This window comes from Aspergillus wentii (genome assembly GCF_001890725.1).
Source record: "Aspergillus wentii DTO 134E9 unplaced genomic scaffold ASPWEscaffold_1, whole genome shotgun sequence".
In the NCBI taxonomy this organism is placed as follows: Eukaryota; Fungi; Ascomycota; class Eurotiomycetes; order Eurotiales; family Aspergillaceae; genus Aspergillus; species Aspergillus wentii.
Genome location: NW_024467832.1, coordinates 805,569 through 821,521, shown reverse-complemented (window position 1 = coordinate 821,521; position 15,953 = coordinate 805,569). Strand labels below are relative to the sequence as shown.

The 15,953-nt window shown below is 48.7% G+C and overlaps 8 protein-coding genes across 8 annotated transcripts; 5 read left to right on the top strand and 3 right to left on the bottom strand.

Moving 5' to 3' along the window:
- Positions 1–351: 351 nt before the first annotated feature.
- On the bottom strand, positions 352–999 carry ASPWEDRAFT_22499 (uncharacterized protein; the record flags this gene model as incomplete). Its single annotated transcript, XM_040832345.1, has 3 exons — positions 352–518; positions 650–862; positions 909–999. 3 exons carry the CDS (start codon positions 997–999, stop codon positions 352–354), a joined length of 471 nt encoding a protein of 156 aa, XP_040693980.1.
- A 429-nt stretch (positions 1,000–1,428) lies between these two features.
- ASPWEDRAFT_144852 (dienelactone hydrolase family protein) lies at positions 1,429–2,827 on the top strand. The gene is made up of 4 exons (XM_040829476.1): positions 1,429–1,882; positions 1,947–2,275; positions 2,356–2,473; positions 2,538–2,827. Exons 1-4 carry the CDS (start codon positions 1,795–1,797, stop codon positions 2,738–2,740), a joined length of 738 nt encoding a protein of 245 aa, XP_040693979.1. The 5' UTR covers positions 1,429–1,794; the 3' UTR covers positions 2,741–2,827.
- Positions 2,828–3,459: 632 nt separating this feature from the next.
- ASPWEDRAFT_22497 (GPI-anchor transamidase subunit GAA1) lies at positions 3,460–7,087 on the top strand (the record flags this gene model as incomplete). The annotated part of the gene is made up of 11 exons (XM_040832344.1): positions 3,460–3,652; positions 3,722–3,859; positions 3,940–4,021; positions 4,076–4,141; positions 4,203–4,324; positions 4,380–4,583; positions 4,680–4,710; positions 4,923–5,291; positions 5,365–5,603; positions 5,671–6,551; positions 6,602–7,087. The coding sequence occupies 11 exons, from the start codon at positions 3,460–3,462 to the stop codon at positions 7,085–7,087; spliced, it is 2,811 nt and encodes a 936-aa protein (XP_040693978.1).
- Positions 7,088–7,378: 291 nt separating this feature from the next.
- On the bottom strand, positions 7,379–8,648 carry ASPWEDRAFT_102826 (proteasome regulatory particle lid subunit RPN9; the record flags this gene model as incomplete). The annotated part of the gene is made up of 3 exons (XM_040827513.1): positions 7,379–8,020; positions 8,076–8,311; positions 8,381–8,648. The coding sequence occupies 3 exons, from the start codon at positions 8,646–8,648 to the stop codon at positions 7,379–7,381; spliced, it is 1,146 nt and encodes a 381-aa protein (XP_040693977.1).
- Positions 8,649–9,033: 385 nt separating this feature from the next.
- On the top strand, positions 9,034–10,486 carry ASPWEDRAFT_33656 (class I SAM-dependent methyltransferase). Its single transcript, XM_040833836.1, has 3 exons — positions 9,034–9,503; positions 9,560–9,731; positions 9,785–10,486. Exons 1-3 carry the CDS (start codon positions 9,466–9,468, stop codon positions 10,295–10,297), a joined length of 723 nt encoding a protein of 240 aa, XP_040693976.1. The 5' UTR covers positions 9,034–9,465; the 3' UTR covers positions 10,298–10,486.
- Positions 10,487–10,803: 317 nt separating this feature from the next.
- Positions 10,804–12,942, top strand: ASPWEDRAFT_33654 (uncharacterized protein). The gene is made up of 9 exons (XM_040833835.1): positions 10,804–11,239; positions 11,307–11,320; positions 11,380–11,442; positions 11,495–11,589; positions 11,655–11,746; positions 11,805–11,946; positions 12,006–12,164; positions 12,214–12,549; positions 12,602–12,942. Exons 1-9 carry the CDS (start codon positions 11,091–11,093, stop codon positions 12,698–12,700), a joined length of 1,149 nt encoding a protein of 382 aa, XP_040693975.1. The 5' UTR covers positions 10,804–11,090; the 3' UTR covers positions 12,701–12,942.
- Positions 12,943–13,061: 119 nt separating this feature from the next.
- On the top strand, positions 13,062–14,087 carry ASPWEDRAFT_22493 (uroporphyrinogen-III synthase HEM4; the record flags this gene model as incomplete). Its single annotated transcript, XM_040832343.1, has 2 exons — positions 13,062–13,362; positions 13,420–14,087. The coding sequence occupies 2 exons, from the start codon at positions 13,062–13,064 to the stop codon at positions 14,085–14,087; spliced, it is 969 nt and encodes a 322-aa protein (XP_040693974.1).
- Positions 14,088–14,635: 548 nt separating this feature from the next.
- ASPWEDRAFT_101427 (mitogen-activated protein kinase) lies at positions 14,636–15,909 on the bottom strand (the record flags this gene model as incomplete). Its single annotated transcript, XM_040827380.1, has 5 exons — positions 14,636–14,664; positions 14,715–15,062; positions 15,120–15,501; positions 15,553–15,748; positions 15,800–15,909. 5 exons carry the CDS (start codon positions 15,907–15,909, stop codon positions 14,636–14,638), a joined length of 1,065 nt encoding a protein of 354 aa, XP_040693973.1.
- Positions 15,910–15,953: the final 44 nt, after the last annotated feature.

Here is a 15,953-nt window from a genome sequence, read left to right as displayed (position 1 = left end):
ACGATATTTCACGGATTAAGGACATATTAATGAGGTGGTAATATGAGGATGACCTGGCAGATCTTGTGATACTTGAACTTATTCATGGATATTTTCTAAAAAATATATTGCATTCAAGCATGAACTGTGTTCCTAATACTGAGTAACTATGTGACGACGAAAAAGCTTCCATCAACTACCTCTCTTGTACGTTTAAACTTGAAGCGAGTAGTAAGCCAACGCTGAGCCTGTAACGCTGGAAAACCTCCAGTAAGAGACTAGGAATGTTTGGGCGTGGAATGAACATTGAATAGCCTCAGACAAAACAGAACGCCTGCTAGGTGTGAGCCTGCCGTGACCAACGCCTCCGAACTAGTCGGGGACTAGCCCCTCGAATCTCAGCGCTCGTGTTGCGATTCTTCGTAGCGATCTGATGCCTAGGGAAATCCCGAAGTTGGGATCTTGTCCCTGGAGGATGTGTGGACCAAAAAGTACACGGCGGGGCAAAGTGACTTGCTGCTGTGTACCCTGCGGCGGCTCTGGAAAAATAGTCTATCTTCCATTAGTTCTGATAATAATGGTAATGTGATGAGTTGAAAGTGACCTCTGATTGAATGCGAATCGGCAAGCCCTGCGCATCTAGTCCATATAGTTCAAGCCAGCCCCTAACCGCGTTTGATGCGCCAACTTTCGCCCACTAAGACAGCGCGGACTTTCCCATTGCCTCCTACAAGCCATAAATTCGTGGCGTGTAGCAGACGAGTCCAACTCTCGCTCCACCCACTCTCTATAACAAATCTTGGAAGATTGTCGTCATCTGCGCGCAGAAAAAAATCGGGATCCTTGCGGGAGTTATTGTATCGCCCGCCAACAAATTCCATGGCTATAGAAATCAGTATATAGTGGCAAGTGAGGGAAAAGAGACCGACTAGTGCCAGCTCCAGGCCAGAGGAGCTCAGCTTCCTCGGGAGAAAGGGGAGTTGTTGGGCAGGTAGCAGTAGAGAGTTCAAAGATATTCATTGATATCTATATTGATCACATGACACGATCCCGCAAAGTTTGATAGTATAGCATTCCTGTCAATATGATATCAGCAATAATAATCTGCTCTGCGCGCTATTTATGTGCAGGCCATCCTATCTTATAGTGAAATCTGACTTTGGTGAGCCTCAGTGCACACAAAAAGAGCCACAGTCTATGTACTCCAGTAGTTTGTGTATCTAGCCCCTATAGGCTATACCAGTGCTTTCAGTAATTTTAATATTCACTGCAGGCAATATGTAATGCCGTGCTTTAACCTCTTTGGTATAGCATCAAATTTTATATAGGCTAATGCTTGATCAGTTCCACACGGAGATAAAAGCTTAACGCCGTTGCCGGGAAAGCTTAACGGCACCATTTTGCCGACCGGCAGATTCCTATCCTCAATTCCCTTCTGCGGCTGCAAGATTCAGCATGCATATCTAGGGAATTGGTAGTCTGGCTAGGCTCATTGGCAATAAATCAACCTTGTCTACCCGGGACATTTTTCGTGTCTTCTAGTCTGATGAACAGCGAATCCTGTAACATATGTAGTCAGTTCTGCAACGTCTGTCATATGCTGGCGGTGCTGCACATTAATAATCCTGAGCAAGGAGGGGCAGAAAGTGGGGAGGGGAATTATGCAATAGTAGACTACGTGGGTAGCCACGGCGATTAATTCAGTCTATTATTTAAGAGGGGCATGTTTCCGGGATTAAGACTCCAGATTGCCTCTTAAATCACTTTTTTTTTATCCTTGCTTTCTTTCTTGAACACCATAAAATATCCTTCAAGATGGCCTCTAACCCCCCTGGACCATGCTGCACCACTGGCTTCAAGCACGAGGGTACTCCCGTCGGCGAATTGAAGTCTGCTGGAGGTGGTAAGTTGCTTAGCATCCGGTCAAGCATGGGATCATTGATCAAGGTGTACTAATTTTCGCCCAGTTGACACCTACGTTGTCTACCCCAAGAACAACAAGACTCCTGAGAAGGCTGTCGTTATCCTGACCGACATCTTCGGTATCTTCGTCAACTCCCAGCTCATCGCCGACGAATTTGCCGAGAATGGATACTTGGTCGTCATCCCCGACCTCTTCAAGGGTGACGCCCTCACTCACAGCGCCGTCGAAGCTGGAAAGGTCGACCTCCCTGCTTGGCTTGGAAACCACCAGACCTCTCACGTCGACCCCATTGTCGAATCGACTCTCAAGTACGTCAAGGAGGAGCTTGGTGCTAAGAAGGTTGCTGGTGTCGGATACTGCTTCGGTGCCAAGGTGAGTTCGGTTCCTTAATGGAGCTTCGCAATGGGAAAAATTGGTGAGGCCCATTCTAACCATGGTCTTTTCAATTGTAGTATGTCACCCGCTACCTGAAGGGTGGAAACTTCGACGTCGGCTACCTCGCTCATCCCTCGTTTGTCACCCACGAGGAACTTGGTGCCATCACCGGTCCTCTGTCCATCGCTGCTTCCGGTAAGTTGACTTTTTGCATCGCTCACGATATTGAAGAATGGGATCTGACATCAATTGTCAATAGAAATCGACAATATCTTCACCACTCAGCTCCGCCACGAGTCCGAGGCTACCTTGATCAAGGCTGGCCAGCCCTGGCAGATCAACCTCTACGGTGGCGTCACCCACGGATTCGCCGTCCGTACCGACTTGAGCAACAAGTCTTTCAAGTTTGCTAAGGAGCAGGCCTTCGCCCAGGCTGTGAACTGGTTCAACCAGTACCTGTAAATCATGCAGTGTTGATTCCTCCATAAGTAATGAACTATAGCATATTCATGAATAAAAATGAGAAATGAATCCCTTTCTGATGGAGATTTTGATATTCCCGTAGAAACTTTGGACCCTGGAATAGAAAAATTGCAAGCCTAAACAAAAAAAAGCCCGGTGATAAGGCTTATCTGGTCACGTGAGACCGGGGATCCGCGCCGCAAAAGCAACACGGGCCCACCTGGAGAACAGGTAGCGTCAAGGCGTAAGACGATTCAACGAAAGGTGCCGGATATTCGCATCTTAATAAAACTTGTTGCATCTGCTGGTGGCTATCCAGTTTGTATTTCCATTCTTTCTATTGTCATTGCGGTTGGCATTTAATCTTAGGGATTGTTGTTCTCCTTGTGGTTCGTTCCTGTTTCAACCCATTGTCCGCATCCATCCCTGGGATCGACCAGTGGTACCAGGACTTGCGATTTACCAGACATGGACTGACAGACTTGTTGATACAGTTCACTTTGATTCTGTCTATATAATTCTGTTTCTTAATTCTTTCCTCGACTCTGGGGTAGCGCGCATCCCGTCAACGACTACGGCTTTTCTCTCTCCTTTGCATCTTACGGCATATCCATCTTAATCAGCGTTGCATATCGACACATTTCAGCAATTTCCATTCATCTTCACCATATCTACTCTTTTAAACACTTCTAAACGAGTTGTGATCACGCATAGACGCCATGGCTACGCCAGCCGCCTTGCCACCGTTACCCTTCAACCCTGCCAGGGTCCGCACATATGTTCTCCGACTGCCACTCTTTACCCGCCTAGTTCTTTTGGCCATAATTGCATTCTGGTTGCTTGAATTACAGACGATCTGGAGTGTGGTGCAATGGGGCGCACTGATACCGAATGAGATTGGGCTTGGTACTAGTACGTCTCCTTGTTTACGAAGCCTCGTTCGTGGAGTGCGTGGGGAGCATTGCTAATATGGGGGAACAGTGTACCGGCTCAACACCTATCCTTTTATCCACGCGGGATTCTTCCATGCTCTTTTGAACACAATGGCGCTTACGCCGTTGCTGGAGCGATTTGAGGCAGAGCACGGCACATTGACCGCTGTTGCTCTGTTTATTGGACGTATGTATTATCATTCGATTTGGAGTTACAGCTAATTGGAGAGATGGTCTGGGCTTGAGGGCATGCTAACTTATTTATAGCTCTCTCCACACTCCCCGCGGGTATCTATATTCTGGTTGAGAAGTTCATTCTGCATAACAATACCTCTGTTGTTGGCGCAAGGTTAGAATATGCACTACCCCAAGAAAACTTGAAGATGCTCTAACATTATTGCAGTGTTTGGGTCTTTCTCCTCTTGGGCTCTGAAGCCATTAGAACATTCAAGTCTAACCCGTATTTCACGTATGCTTGATCCATACACCAAGAAATAGTCGAGTCTTTCGTTGCTAACTTTTCTCTCTAGCATTGGGACCATCAAAATCCCCACTTGGACCTCTCCTCTGCTCGCCAATGTCTTTGTTTCGATTCTTGTGCCAAACACCAGCTTCCTTGGGCACCTCTGCGCTATCCTCGTGGGATACTTGCGTGAGTTTTTCTCCTTTGGTCATCTCCATCGCTTGATGCTGACTCTTTCTTTTAGTTGGACTCGGATACCTTAAGGTGTTTGTCCCCCCTGAGAAGATCCTGAGATGGATCGAAGGAAAGTTGAATCTTCTGGGACGACTGCCACACTATGTATCTGTGGATCAAAAGACGTATGGTCGCTATGGTGTCCTGCCTACAACAACTGCGGGGGCCGACCGACCAACACCGTTGAGCTATCTGGGAACCTCGCAACGTCTGGGTCCGTGAAGATATTCGGCAGAGGATCATTACAATTCTTGTGTATATTTAGCTTAGGCATTATGACGCCTTCTTTTGTAACAACTCTTTTTTGAAGGGTTGAGTAGAAGAAGATATGGGCCCATGAAGTGAGTGTTTGAATATCATGTTGTGCAAGTGGTCTCTAGCGGCCGACGTAAATATGCGGGCGTAGTTCTGTAGGGAGCTTTCCCCAGTTCCGAAGATCATCAACGGTTTGTATACCGCAGCATGGGAAGAATTTCCCGAATGTCTCTAATTCAATGGCGTTAAAACGTGAGTTTTATTCTTGATTTACATTTAATCTCTATGGTGCTGTCAGACGACTTTCCCTTTGGCGACATACACCGATCGTCCTCAGTGACGGCATCAAACAAACAGCTGTTGACAACAGGAAAATGACAGCTGCAATCCGCAAATTGCGGAATAATCCTCATCTTCTCTTCGTGCGACTCCCATACTTCCTTTCGTTCGCCTGCATCGTCGTCGGGGTCATCTGGCTTCTCCTCCTTCCCCTGAACGACTACTCCCGCCGAACCTACATCTCGGAGAACGCGCTCTTGCCGGGTCAGGTCCACGCATACTTCTCGGGCAGTGAACAGCACATCTTCCGTGGATACAAGAAGGAAATCGAGACCCTATTGAATAATGGAAGCGAAGGAGAAGGAGAAAATGGGGAATTAGCACCAGCGTATGTCGGAGCCTACATCGCTTACACCGTGGGAAGGAAAGACGGATCTTGCTAAACTCGTCTTTTGTAATAGGGTTTCTGATAAAGTACGGTCGATTCTGCGAGCTGCTGGTTTGAAGGTTGCAACGCAGAATTATGAATACACATCTGCGGGCATCACGCATCAAGGGCAGAATTCCTATGCGATTATCCATGCGCCGCGCGGGGATGCCACCGAGGCCATTGTGTTGGTTGCGGCTTGGAGGACTGCGGATGGCGAGTTGAATACCAATGGTGTCACTCTTGCGTTGACACTGGCGAGATATTTCAAACGTGGGTATTCTATCTTCTGAGAGAGATGGGAGGATAAGTTGCTGATCGGTGTTGTATTGCCTTCTAGGATGGTCCTTGTGGTCGAAGGATATCATATTCTTGATCACCCCTGACAGTAAATCTGGGACGCAGGCGTGGATTGATGCGTACCATGACATGCATCCCTCTTCGGTTCAGCCTCTCCCATTGAAGAGCGGAGCACTACAGGGAGCTCTGGTGGTGGAATATCCGTTCGACCATCGGTTTGAATCGCTGCATATTGTTTATGACGGCGTCAATGGCCAATTGCCCAACCTTGACCTCTTCAACACCGCGGTTTCTATCGCGGGTGGTCAGATGGGAATCGGGGCTAGTTTGCAGGAGATGTGGGACCATGATGACAGCTACGAAATGCGGTTGCAAACTATCCTCCGAGGGATGGTCAAGCAAGGCTTTGGATACGCCACTGGCGCCCATAGCAGCTTCATGCCATACCATATCGATGCCATTACCTTGCAAACGAAAGGAAATGGTTGGCAAGACGAGATGGCGCTGGGCCGCACTGTAGAGAGTCTCTGCCGCAGTCTGAATAACCTGCTGGAACACTTGCACCAAAGTTTCTTCTTTTATCTACTAATGCAGTCCAACCGATTCGTCAGTATCGGGACTTATCTGCCCAGTGCAATGTTGATCGCAGTCAACTTTACCATCATGGCAATTGCCTTGTGGATGCGGACAGGCTACTACACTGGTGTACATCCGAGCTCATCCTCTGCGAACGCAAATGTTCCCAAGGATAAGAAGGAAGCTGAGCAAAAGAAGAACGAACCAGCAGAAAAGAGCTCAAACGGAAAAGTTGAAGCAAGCGGTCTTTTGGAGCGACAATTGGCACTTCCACTTACCGTCGTTGTTGGACTGCACCTATTGGGCCTTGTTCCTCTCTTCATTTTCAACAATCTTTTCCACCAGGTCAGTATTTACCATCTTATGGCTCACCAAACACAACTAACAGGCAACAGTACTTTACCACTGCAACCTACGCGTTCGTCGTGGCCGACATCGTTCTCCCCCTGGTCCTCGCAGCCCTGTTAACCAAAGGCGTCGTGTCCACTCCAACCCCCCAGCAATACCTCCTAATCAAATCCTTCTCTCTCCTCCTACTCGGCCTTTTCCTCTCCACCCTCGCAACCCTCAACTTCTCGCTCTCCTTCATGATCGGTTTGCTCTGCGCACCGCTCAGCTTTGTCAACCGCATCGACCGCCAAACCAGCGCACCTCTCCGTTACGCCTTATCAATTAGCGGACTCTTGATCTTGAACGTCCTCTCGCCCCCAGTGGTCGCCCTTGGGACCTGTTGGTACTTTGGCGTGCCCGTGGAGACGATTCTGACGGAGGCAGCGTTCGGTTGGGATGTCTGGGGCATGTGGACGCAGGTAGTGGTGTGGTGTGTTTGGTGGCCCGCTTGGGTTATCGGGTGTGCCCTTCTGGGATCTTCGATATTTTGATATTTATTGGTTGAAATTGGATAGTCCGCTGATAGGATTACCATGGCCGGTTTATAGATTCCGGTATTCAACACTCCTATAGCATTATATGATAAGCCTAAGCCTTGTTTCTATCATTCAACTAGATTAGCGCCGGCTATTATCACTTAGATATAATATACTATGTTGCATGAAAAAATCACCAAAAATCTTCATACGTCTTCCTAATTATGGTCATGATTCTAATACAGGATTGTACATACATGCAAGTAGTACCCTTGGTAAAAGAAGATAATAGATCATCTATCCTATCTATGCAGCCCACACATCCTTTCCAACACCCTCGATCCAGTGACCCAGCTGGTTGACACCAGCGTCCCAGTCTCTGAGTCTGTTCCGCATACCCTCGATCTGCTTCATGTCCAACACCTTGGGCTGCACCCAGTTAATTTCAGCCACTTGGGCGACCTGGTCGATCTTGCCTTTGAGCAGACCCAAAGACAACGCCTTCATGATCAGGTGCTCAATCTCCTCGGGCTTGACCTTGGTCTCAGACGAGATGGAGGCGAAGGTCAGGTTGCGGTCGTGCGGGGGGCGGCAGAAGACCATCTCTGTGAGGGCGGAGAGTGAGATTTTCTGGTAGAGGAAGATACGGTGCTGCTCCAGCAGCTGGTTCTTGGAGATGTTGCCGGCCAGGACGTCGTAGGCGGCCAAGTCGCCACGGTTGAAAGCGAACAAGAGGTCGCGCAACCAGGTGTGTGGGGTCTCGGTGAGCGAGTCCAGGATCGGGTGCAACAGCAGTTCACCAAAGTTGTAAATGGAGTCCGACACTAACGCAGCCACACTCAAGTTATATGCGCGGGAAGCACGCTCGGGCTCTGGCAGATCCTCCAAGTCGATGCAGGCGAGGTAAAGGAGGGCGTTTTTGTAGAATGCAGCGAACTCTTCTTTTGCCTGTGCAGTGTCAGCTTATTGCACCGTAGGTAATTTGGGAAATGTCATCACTGACGTGGTAGTAGTCGGCATTGACTTTGTAGAACGAAGCGTGAACGACGTTCTCGACAGAATCGAACGACTCCAAAACCTTCTGGCAGACCTCCAGGTCCTTCTGTGCTCCATCCAGATCCTGTAGCCTTTGCTTTACGTTGGCAACGTCCGCAAGGGCGTAGGCGTAAGCTTCTTGTGTTTCGGACTTGTTGACTTTGTTTGCCAGAGATGTGAGGAAAGATAGGCGCTCTTGGTCATCTACGACGAAAGACTAGTTAGCTTCTTTAAGTCCGATCATGACTTCATGCTTCACGAGACATCACTCACCTGCGCATTCCGAAGAAGCCATCAAACCCAACGAGACAAACTTAAGCTGGTTGATTCTGTCGGCAAAGCTAAGGACAAAGGTCTTGAAGATGGGTAACCGCTGCGGCGCACTCTCTGGTAGGCGGAAGAATTCAATCAAAGCGTCGGTAAGCTGGTGCCATAGCTTGCGCTCCCAGTAGTCTTCGAAGCTGAGGAAGAGGGCCTGGCATTGTTCGGGAGCTTGCTGAAGCTGGTCGGCGAGGAAATCGGAGATCTTTTGGCTCTCCATCGCGGAGAGTGGGAAGGGTGTTACGAGGGGTTGAATCAGAAGAGAGGATTAATGGAGAAGCTTCGGAACCGTCCGAGCAGATAAGAGCGAGCTGCAGGTTATGAAAGAGTGACCAACGGAGGGTCTGGATGGAAGGGAGATGGACTTGAATGACTGAATGGTTGATGATGTTGGCGATGATGATGGACGGCTGGCGGTGGTGGATTGAACGGAGCTCAGGCGGTGTCTCTGCGCCGCCGTACTTGCTCCTTTTCTCTCCGAGTAATCCATGCTGAGCATTCTGCAGAAATAATTAATATCATCGTGATAGTCTTCAAGGAATTCACTATCTTTTTTTATCATTCGTAATTGAATTGTATGCTATTTATGGTGTCTCGCCTCGAAGACTGCATACTACTGAACTATAAGGCACCGCCTTGGCCGGTTATGTCACAGAATATACATTGACTTCCTGAGCATCACACGCACGCCATGGAGCTTCAAACTAAAATCCAACTAGGTCTTACGTCCTCTGAATAGTCTCCAAGACCAGGCTAACTCACTGCCTTCGATTCAATGCCTGTAGCCAACCAGAACTTGGGCCAACGAAAGTATCCGATATCTCTCCGAGTTGGGGCTGACGGCCAGTCGAAGCATTTGAGTTGATTTGCCCAATGCTACCTATCGCAAACTTATAAATATCAGCTCATTTCCTCTCTTCCATTCTGTGTTTTCCTCTCTCCAGAGATTCCTTGGATTTTCATAACATTCTCTTTATCTTCCACAACGCCCTGAATCCATACAACACCTCCAAAGCCTTGATACGTTGCCTAGAACCATGGCAGACTTCACCGAAAAGAACCGACAATACTTCAAGTAAGGGCACCTCCAAATTGGTGGTAATGAGAGTTCATCGCTCACTGACAATACAGTAAACTGGCCGGCTCCTATAAGGATGACTTTGGAAAGGCTCTGAAAGCATTGGCTGAGCAAATCCAAGAACGTCGACTATGGATCAGCAAAAAATGGACAGACACCGACGCTGGAAAGGGGGAGGAAGTTAAAATGATGGAATATGCTTGTGGCCCTGGTGCTGTCTCTATGGTATGTGGCTTCACTCCCAGGTCGTATAACACGTAACTAATATACATGGAAAGGCATTAGTGCCGTTTGTGACCAAGGTCGTTGGCCTGGATGTGTCGGACAACATGGTCGATGAGTTTAACAAGAATGCCCGGGAAGCTGGCTTGTCTGACAAAATGACTGCTCGCAAAGGAGATCTCCTGGCAGAAACTGTGCCAGATGAGATTTCCGGTCCTGACTTCGAGGATTTTGACGTCGTGGCCGTCAGCATGGCACTTCACCATTTTGCCGAGCCTGACGTAGCGCTGAAACGTCTTGGAGACCGATTGAAGCAAGGTGGCACTTGTTTGATCGTTGACCTTGTCCCGGAGGGAAAGATGTTCCACGAGATGCACCCAGACATGTCTGAAGCTGCCGCAACAGTAAAAAAGCATGGCTTTACCATGGAAGATATGAAGGAGTTGTTTGAAGGTGCTGGCTTGGGAATGAATTTCGACTATAAGGTTATTGAGAAGCCATTCGAGTTCACCAAGAACGGAACGACCTTTAGGAAGACGATTTTTGTGGCCAGAGCACAGCGTCCTTAGATTGCTGCATGTTAGTGCCTAGACAGACTTGACTTTGAGGATAGTAGAGTTCCTAATGCCAGTTGAATGAAAACAGCATAGCATGCAATTTCCTGTAAATGAAATCCCGTAGAGGTACAGAGTAGACGATCATTGACTTGAATGAAGAACTGATTAGTTGCCTTCCATATCTGCCTGTGTTGACTTGCTTCTCTCATAACATTGGAAGACAAATAATCTGCAGTAAGCCGGTAATGAAGTACAATTTGAACACAGTACTTGAAGGCCATTATATGATAAACATAGACAATCGTCTCCTCAGATATTGAAAAGACGAAGAAGGCAAAGTTGATCAATGCAAATTGGAAGGTCGATGGATGTGCAGCGACGGATTTGATGATTGGCCTAAACTCGACGTCCAATCAGATGCGCCGAATAGTCAGACGCGAATCCGTATGAATTTGACATGGAGACGCAACGGCCTTGTGGAAGGAGCTGTAGTATTCGTAGAGCATTACAGCATAAATAAAATAGTCAAATAACCACCACCGCATCAAAAATAAGAACGATCCAAAGCGTGCGGCTGAAAAAGTGACAACATAAGGCCGGTGTGTGCTGTCCGAATCGGGACTAGCGCAGCAAGTCCCGTGCTGCAGTTCCATTCGGATTCTGGAGAGCGACTTCGAAACCGCCCAGCATCAAGCACAAGACCTGCTGAGCTTTCGGGTTTCCCCCACATCTTTAACTGCCTTTCGCAACACCGATCCGGACGCAATTCGGCGGTCTCGTTTGTCTCACGAGCTGAAAGGAGACCATGCAGAAGAGCCGGGCCATCAATTCCGCCCTGGGGTCAAGGGCGTTCGTCCCCGCCCCCAAGGTTCAATTCCAGGTGCAACGCCGCTCTCTTCAGGATGTTGCGATCACTAGAACCGGAAAGCCGATTCTGAAGGTCCAGGGTGGACGGTAAGAGCCCAATTGGATTGGGGGGTGTGTGCTGTCGAACGATTGCTAACTGGCCGCTTTAATCCAGGTCGTCTCTTGGAGGTACAAAGCTCTTCCCATCCAATTCGCATCTTATGCAGCTCGTTTAACATGAATTATAGGTCATACTGCAACCGTTTTCGGTGCCACTGGCTTCCTGGGCCGATACATTGTCAACAAGCTTGGTGGGTAATAACGCGGCCAGAAGGAAGGCACCCGAAGCTGACAGCGATATAGCCTCGCAGGGATGCACAGTCGTTGTCCCCTACCGTGAGGAGATGGCCAAGAGACATCTCAAGCCTACAGGTGACCTTGGAAGAGTCAACTTTCTGGTATGAATGACCCCACATTTGCTGTTTATAGAGGGCATTGTCAACCCACTAACTCCTGTCTTCAGGAATATGACCTGCGAAACACCCAGTCGATCGAGGAAAGTGTCCGTCACTCCGATGTCGTCTACAATCTTGTTGGCCGTCAATATCCCACAAAGTTAGTTCGCAGAGGAATAAGACGATCGTCCCGAGGTGCCATGCTAATCATTGTGCAGGAACTTCTCCTACACGGACGTCCATGTCGACGGTACGGAGCGCATTGCTGAGGCCGTCGCCAAGTACGACGTTGACCGATTCATCCACGTCTCTTCGTACAACGCCAACAGAAATTCCCCCTCCGAGTACTTCTCGACTAAGGTCCGTTTCTTTATATGTGCCCTACAATTGTTGGATGAAAATGCTGAATCGTGACACAGGGATGGGGAGAGGAAGTTGTTCGCTCTATCTACCCCGAGACTACCATTGTCCGACCTGCTCCTATGTTTGGTTTCGAGGACAACCTCCTTCACAAGCTTGCCGGTGTTACAAACCTCCTGACCTCCAACCACATGCAGGAGCGCTTCTGGCCCGTCCACGTAAGTGATGCACAGATCTGTCTCGGAATTGATACTGATCCTGAAATAGGCTATCGACGTTGGTGCTGCTCTCGAGCGTATGCTGCACGATGACACCACTGCTGGACAGACTTTTGAGCTCTACGGCCCTAAGAACTACTCGACTGCTGAGATTGCCGAGCTTGTTGACCGCGAAATTGTCAAGCACCGCCGTCACATCAACGTTCCCAAGGTTGCGTTGAAGCCCTTGGCCTACTATCTCAACAAGTTCCTCTGGTGGGACATCATGTCCGCGGATGAGGTCGAGCGTGAATTCATCGACCAGGAGATCGACCGTAGCGCCAAGACCTTCAAGGACCTTGGAATTGAGCCGACTGACCTGAGCACCCTCACCTTCCACTACCTGGTAAGTAGCTGCTACCTTTACAAGTCTGGCACTAGTGCTGATGATTCCACAGAAAGGATACCGTAGCGCCTCCTACTACGACCTCCCTCCTGCCACGGAGCGTGAGCAGCGGGAGGAAAAGAAGTACTTGCACGTTCTCGACGACCAGTAGTTGTCTGTGTTTTTTTAAATGTGTACATAAGTTTACTAGACCCAATCAATTTCCTTGCGTTGTCATTCGTACAGCATCTGGTGAAATGACGTAGTCATAGCTTGAAGAGCCGAGGTGGAGCCAGGCCAATGCCAGCAAGAGCAATGATCGCTATTCTACTATCTGCCAAATCTGCGATAACAATCAACGGCATTGGTTATATTGGGCCAAAAGTATTCGATATATAGAGGTTCATTCCGTACGCAATTCGCAATACTGCATGCGGCCCGCTGCGGAGCTTTCCTTCAGGTACAACCAACTCCGCCTCAACTTCGACTCGAACCCCTCTCAAAGATCCATACAACAAGAAAAACCCAAAACAATGGCTGCCTCTTCACCTTCTTACAACTTCTCTTCTTCACCAGCAACACCCATACTCCTCCTAAAAACCAAATCCAGCCCACACGATGGATACGAAGAGTTCTTCTCCGCCCGCGGTTACAACCCCACCTTCATCCCAGTCCTCGAACACCATTTCAACGAGGCGAACCTGCAAACCGTAAAACAGCTCTTTCAATCGGGCGATTTAAACGAAGGCCCGGGCCGGAAATATGGTGGATTGATATTTACCAGCCAGAGGGCTGTAGAGGGGTTTGCAAACTTGCTTAACTCGGAGATTGGCGGTATGCAACAACACATCGAGTATAAGCATACAAAAACTAACGATAAATGAATAACAGTCCCAATCGCCTCGGAAGCATCAAAATCCCTAATCCTCTACACCGTCGGTCCCGCAACTTCTCGCTCCCTAACAACCCTCCAACAAACGCACCTCCCCCATGCAACCATCCACGGCTCTGACACCGGCAACGGCGAGAACCTCGCCCGCTTCATCCTCTCCCATTACAACGGCATACACAACAGCAGCAGCCCACAAACAGCGAAACCGCCCCTCCTCTTCCTCGTCGGCGAACAACGGCGCGATATCATCCCCAAAATGCTTACGGCGGAGACACTCCCGCCCGCTGAGCGGATAGGCGTCGACGAGCGGATTGTGTATGAGACGGGTGTGATGGGGTCGTTTGAGGGGGATTTTGAGGCTGCTGTGGCTGCTGGAGGGGATTATTTGGGCGTTGACGAGGGGAGGGTGATGTGGGTTGTTGTGTTTTCGCCGACGGGGTGTGATGCTATGCTTAGGGTGCTTGGGTTGCTTGGTGGTGGGAAGGTGTTGGGAGGGGAGGGGAGGAGGGTGTTTGTTGCTACTATTGGGCCAACGACGAGGGATCATCTTCGCGGGAAGTATGGGTTTGAGCCTGATGTTTGTGCGGAGAAGCCTAGTCAGGAAGGTGTGGGGAGGGGCATTGAGGAGTTTATGGAGACGTGGAGGAAAGGGAAGGGTGGGCAGTAATTGATTTCATATAGTACTGTAAACTAGAGTTGCTAGATATACTGATGTGATGCTGTTACGAGAATGCAAATTATATAGTGAGTCATACGACTGCGAAATATATACAAGTCAGAAGATGCAGACTGAGCCAACACCAATGCTCTCAAATCGAAAGAAATGATATTCAGAATCAATAGACAGACTAGCTGGAACGCCAATATATTCTTGAAATGAAATATGAACGACAAAAGTGTAAGATTTGTTTTATCTTTTCTTCAAAAACAATAAGTGGACGGCTTAAAAAGCAGATAGGAGAGGTTGGAGTTGGATTGTCCAATATCCAGACACAAAACCACCCTAGGCCAAAATGCGTAGTTATGTATGTACTTTCTCTCTCTCTCCATCCCTTCTTGGGTATCTCTTGAGATGTTGGTGTGGTGTGTGGTTGTGCTAGAGCCAACTCGAGGACATCGCTCGTTCCCATCTTCACTTTGGTCTTCTGGCGCTATCTACCGCTCAAAATGGTATGATTATTCTTGGTATGTATTCATGTACTCCATGCTACGCCTCTACCGCATGATCTCCTCGTAGATCAGAACTGCAGGAAACGTTAGCTAGATCCATAATGCAGGTGATCCAGATACATACTCTTCAACTGCTCCTTGCTAAGCGCATCCTTATTCTTGTCGAAATCAAAGAATCCTTCGGGAATGGGAGGTGCTGTGGGCTCGTCTTCAGGGTCATGGTAGGGTTCGAGGTAAGGGTGACGCAGGGCATCTTCGACAGAGATACGCTTCGCGGGGTTAAATGCGAGCAGCCTCTCCAGGAGGTCTAGTGCTAGGTCGTTGCTCTTGGGGAAGAGGGCCTTGAAGGGAATCTTCTTCTTGAAGGGAAGCGAGCGAATGTACTCCCGAGCTCGTCGGGACTTGATACCATAGTAGTCCTCCATTGTCGGTGTTCCGAGAACGTCCAGAATAAGCGTCAACTGATGGTGGTCTGTTATAGGTTAGTCAACCCTGTAGAATTATACGGATTAGGCCCAGTCCAACTTACAGTCCTTTCCGGGGAAGAGCGGCTTTCCACTCAGCATCTCAGCCAATATGCAGCCGACACTCCATACATCAATGGCCTTGGTGTATTCCTTGAATGTCAACATAATTTCCGGTGCACGATACCAACGAGTGGCAACGTATTCAGTCATGAACCCAGAGTTGTCATCAGTCGAAGCAGCCGAACGGGCCAGACCGAAGTCGCAGACCTTCAGGTCACAGTTTGCGTTCAGCAGCAAGTTCGATGGCTTCAAGTCACGGTGGAGGACATTTGCGGAGTGCATCGCTTTCAAGGCACGCAGTGTCTGGTAAATAAAATATTGGCAGTGGTCGTCGGAAAGGTCTTGTGTGCGGATAACCCGGTGCATGTCGGTTTCCATCAGTTCCTGAAAGCTGATTAACTCCCTATCAACAGTTTGTTTCACAGAAAGAAATACCTGGATGAGATACACTTCGTTGAAGCTCTCATAGTTGCGGGGTCTCTGGATATCCAAAATGGAAATGATGTTCTCGTGGTTGAAATATCGCAGAAGCTTCATCTCACGCAGAGTTCGCAGACAGAACATGGAGTGATCGAATGGTGTGATCTTCTTGATAGCGACTTTTTGGCCGGAAGGCTTGTGAATGGCGGAGCTGGGGTTGTTCAGTCCTGGGCGCTATTTTCAACTGTAGCATGAAACTTACCAGACGACACCGTAGGCACCCTCTCCAATGACATCTTGGATTTCATATTGGTCGGAAACATTGAAGGAGATCTTTCTCGACCCTCCTTGAGGGGGCAGCTGCTGCACCATGTTGTCTGGTCTTCACTCGGAGTTAGCACCAATATCTAAACTAT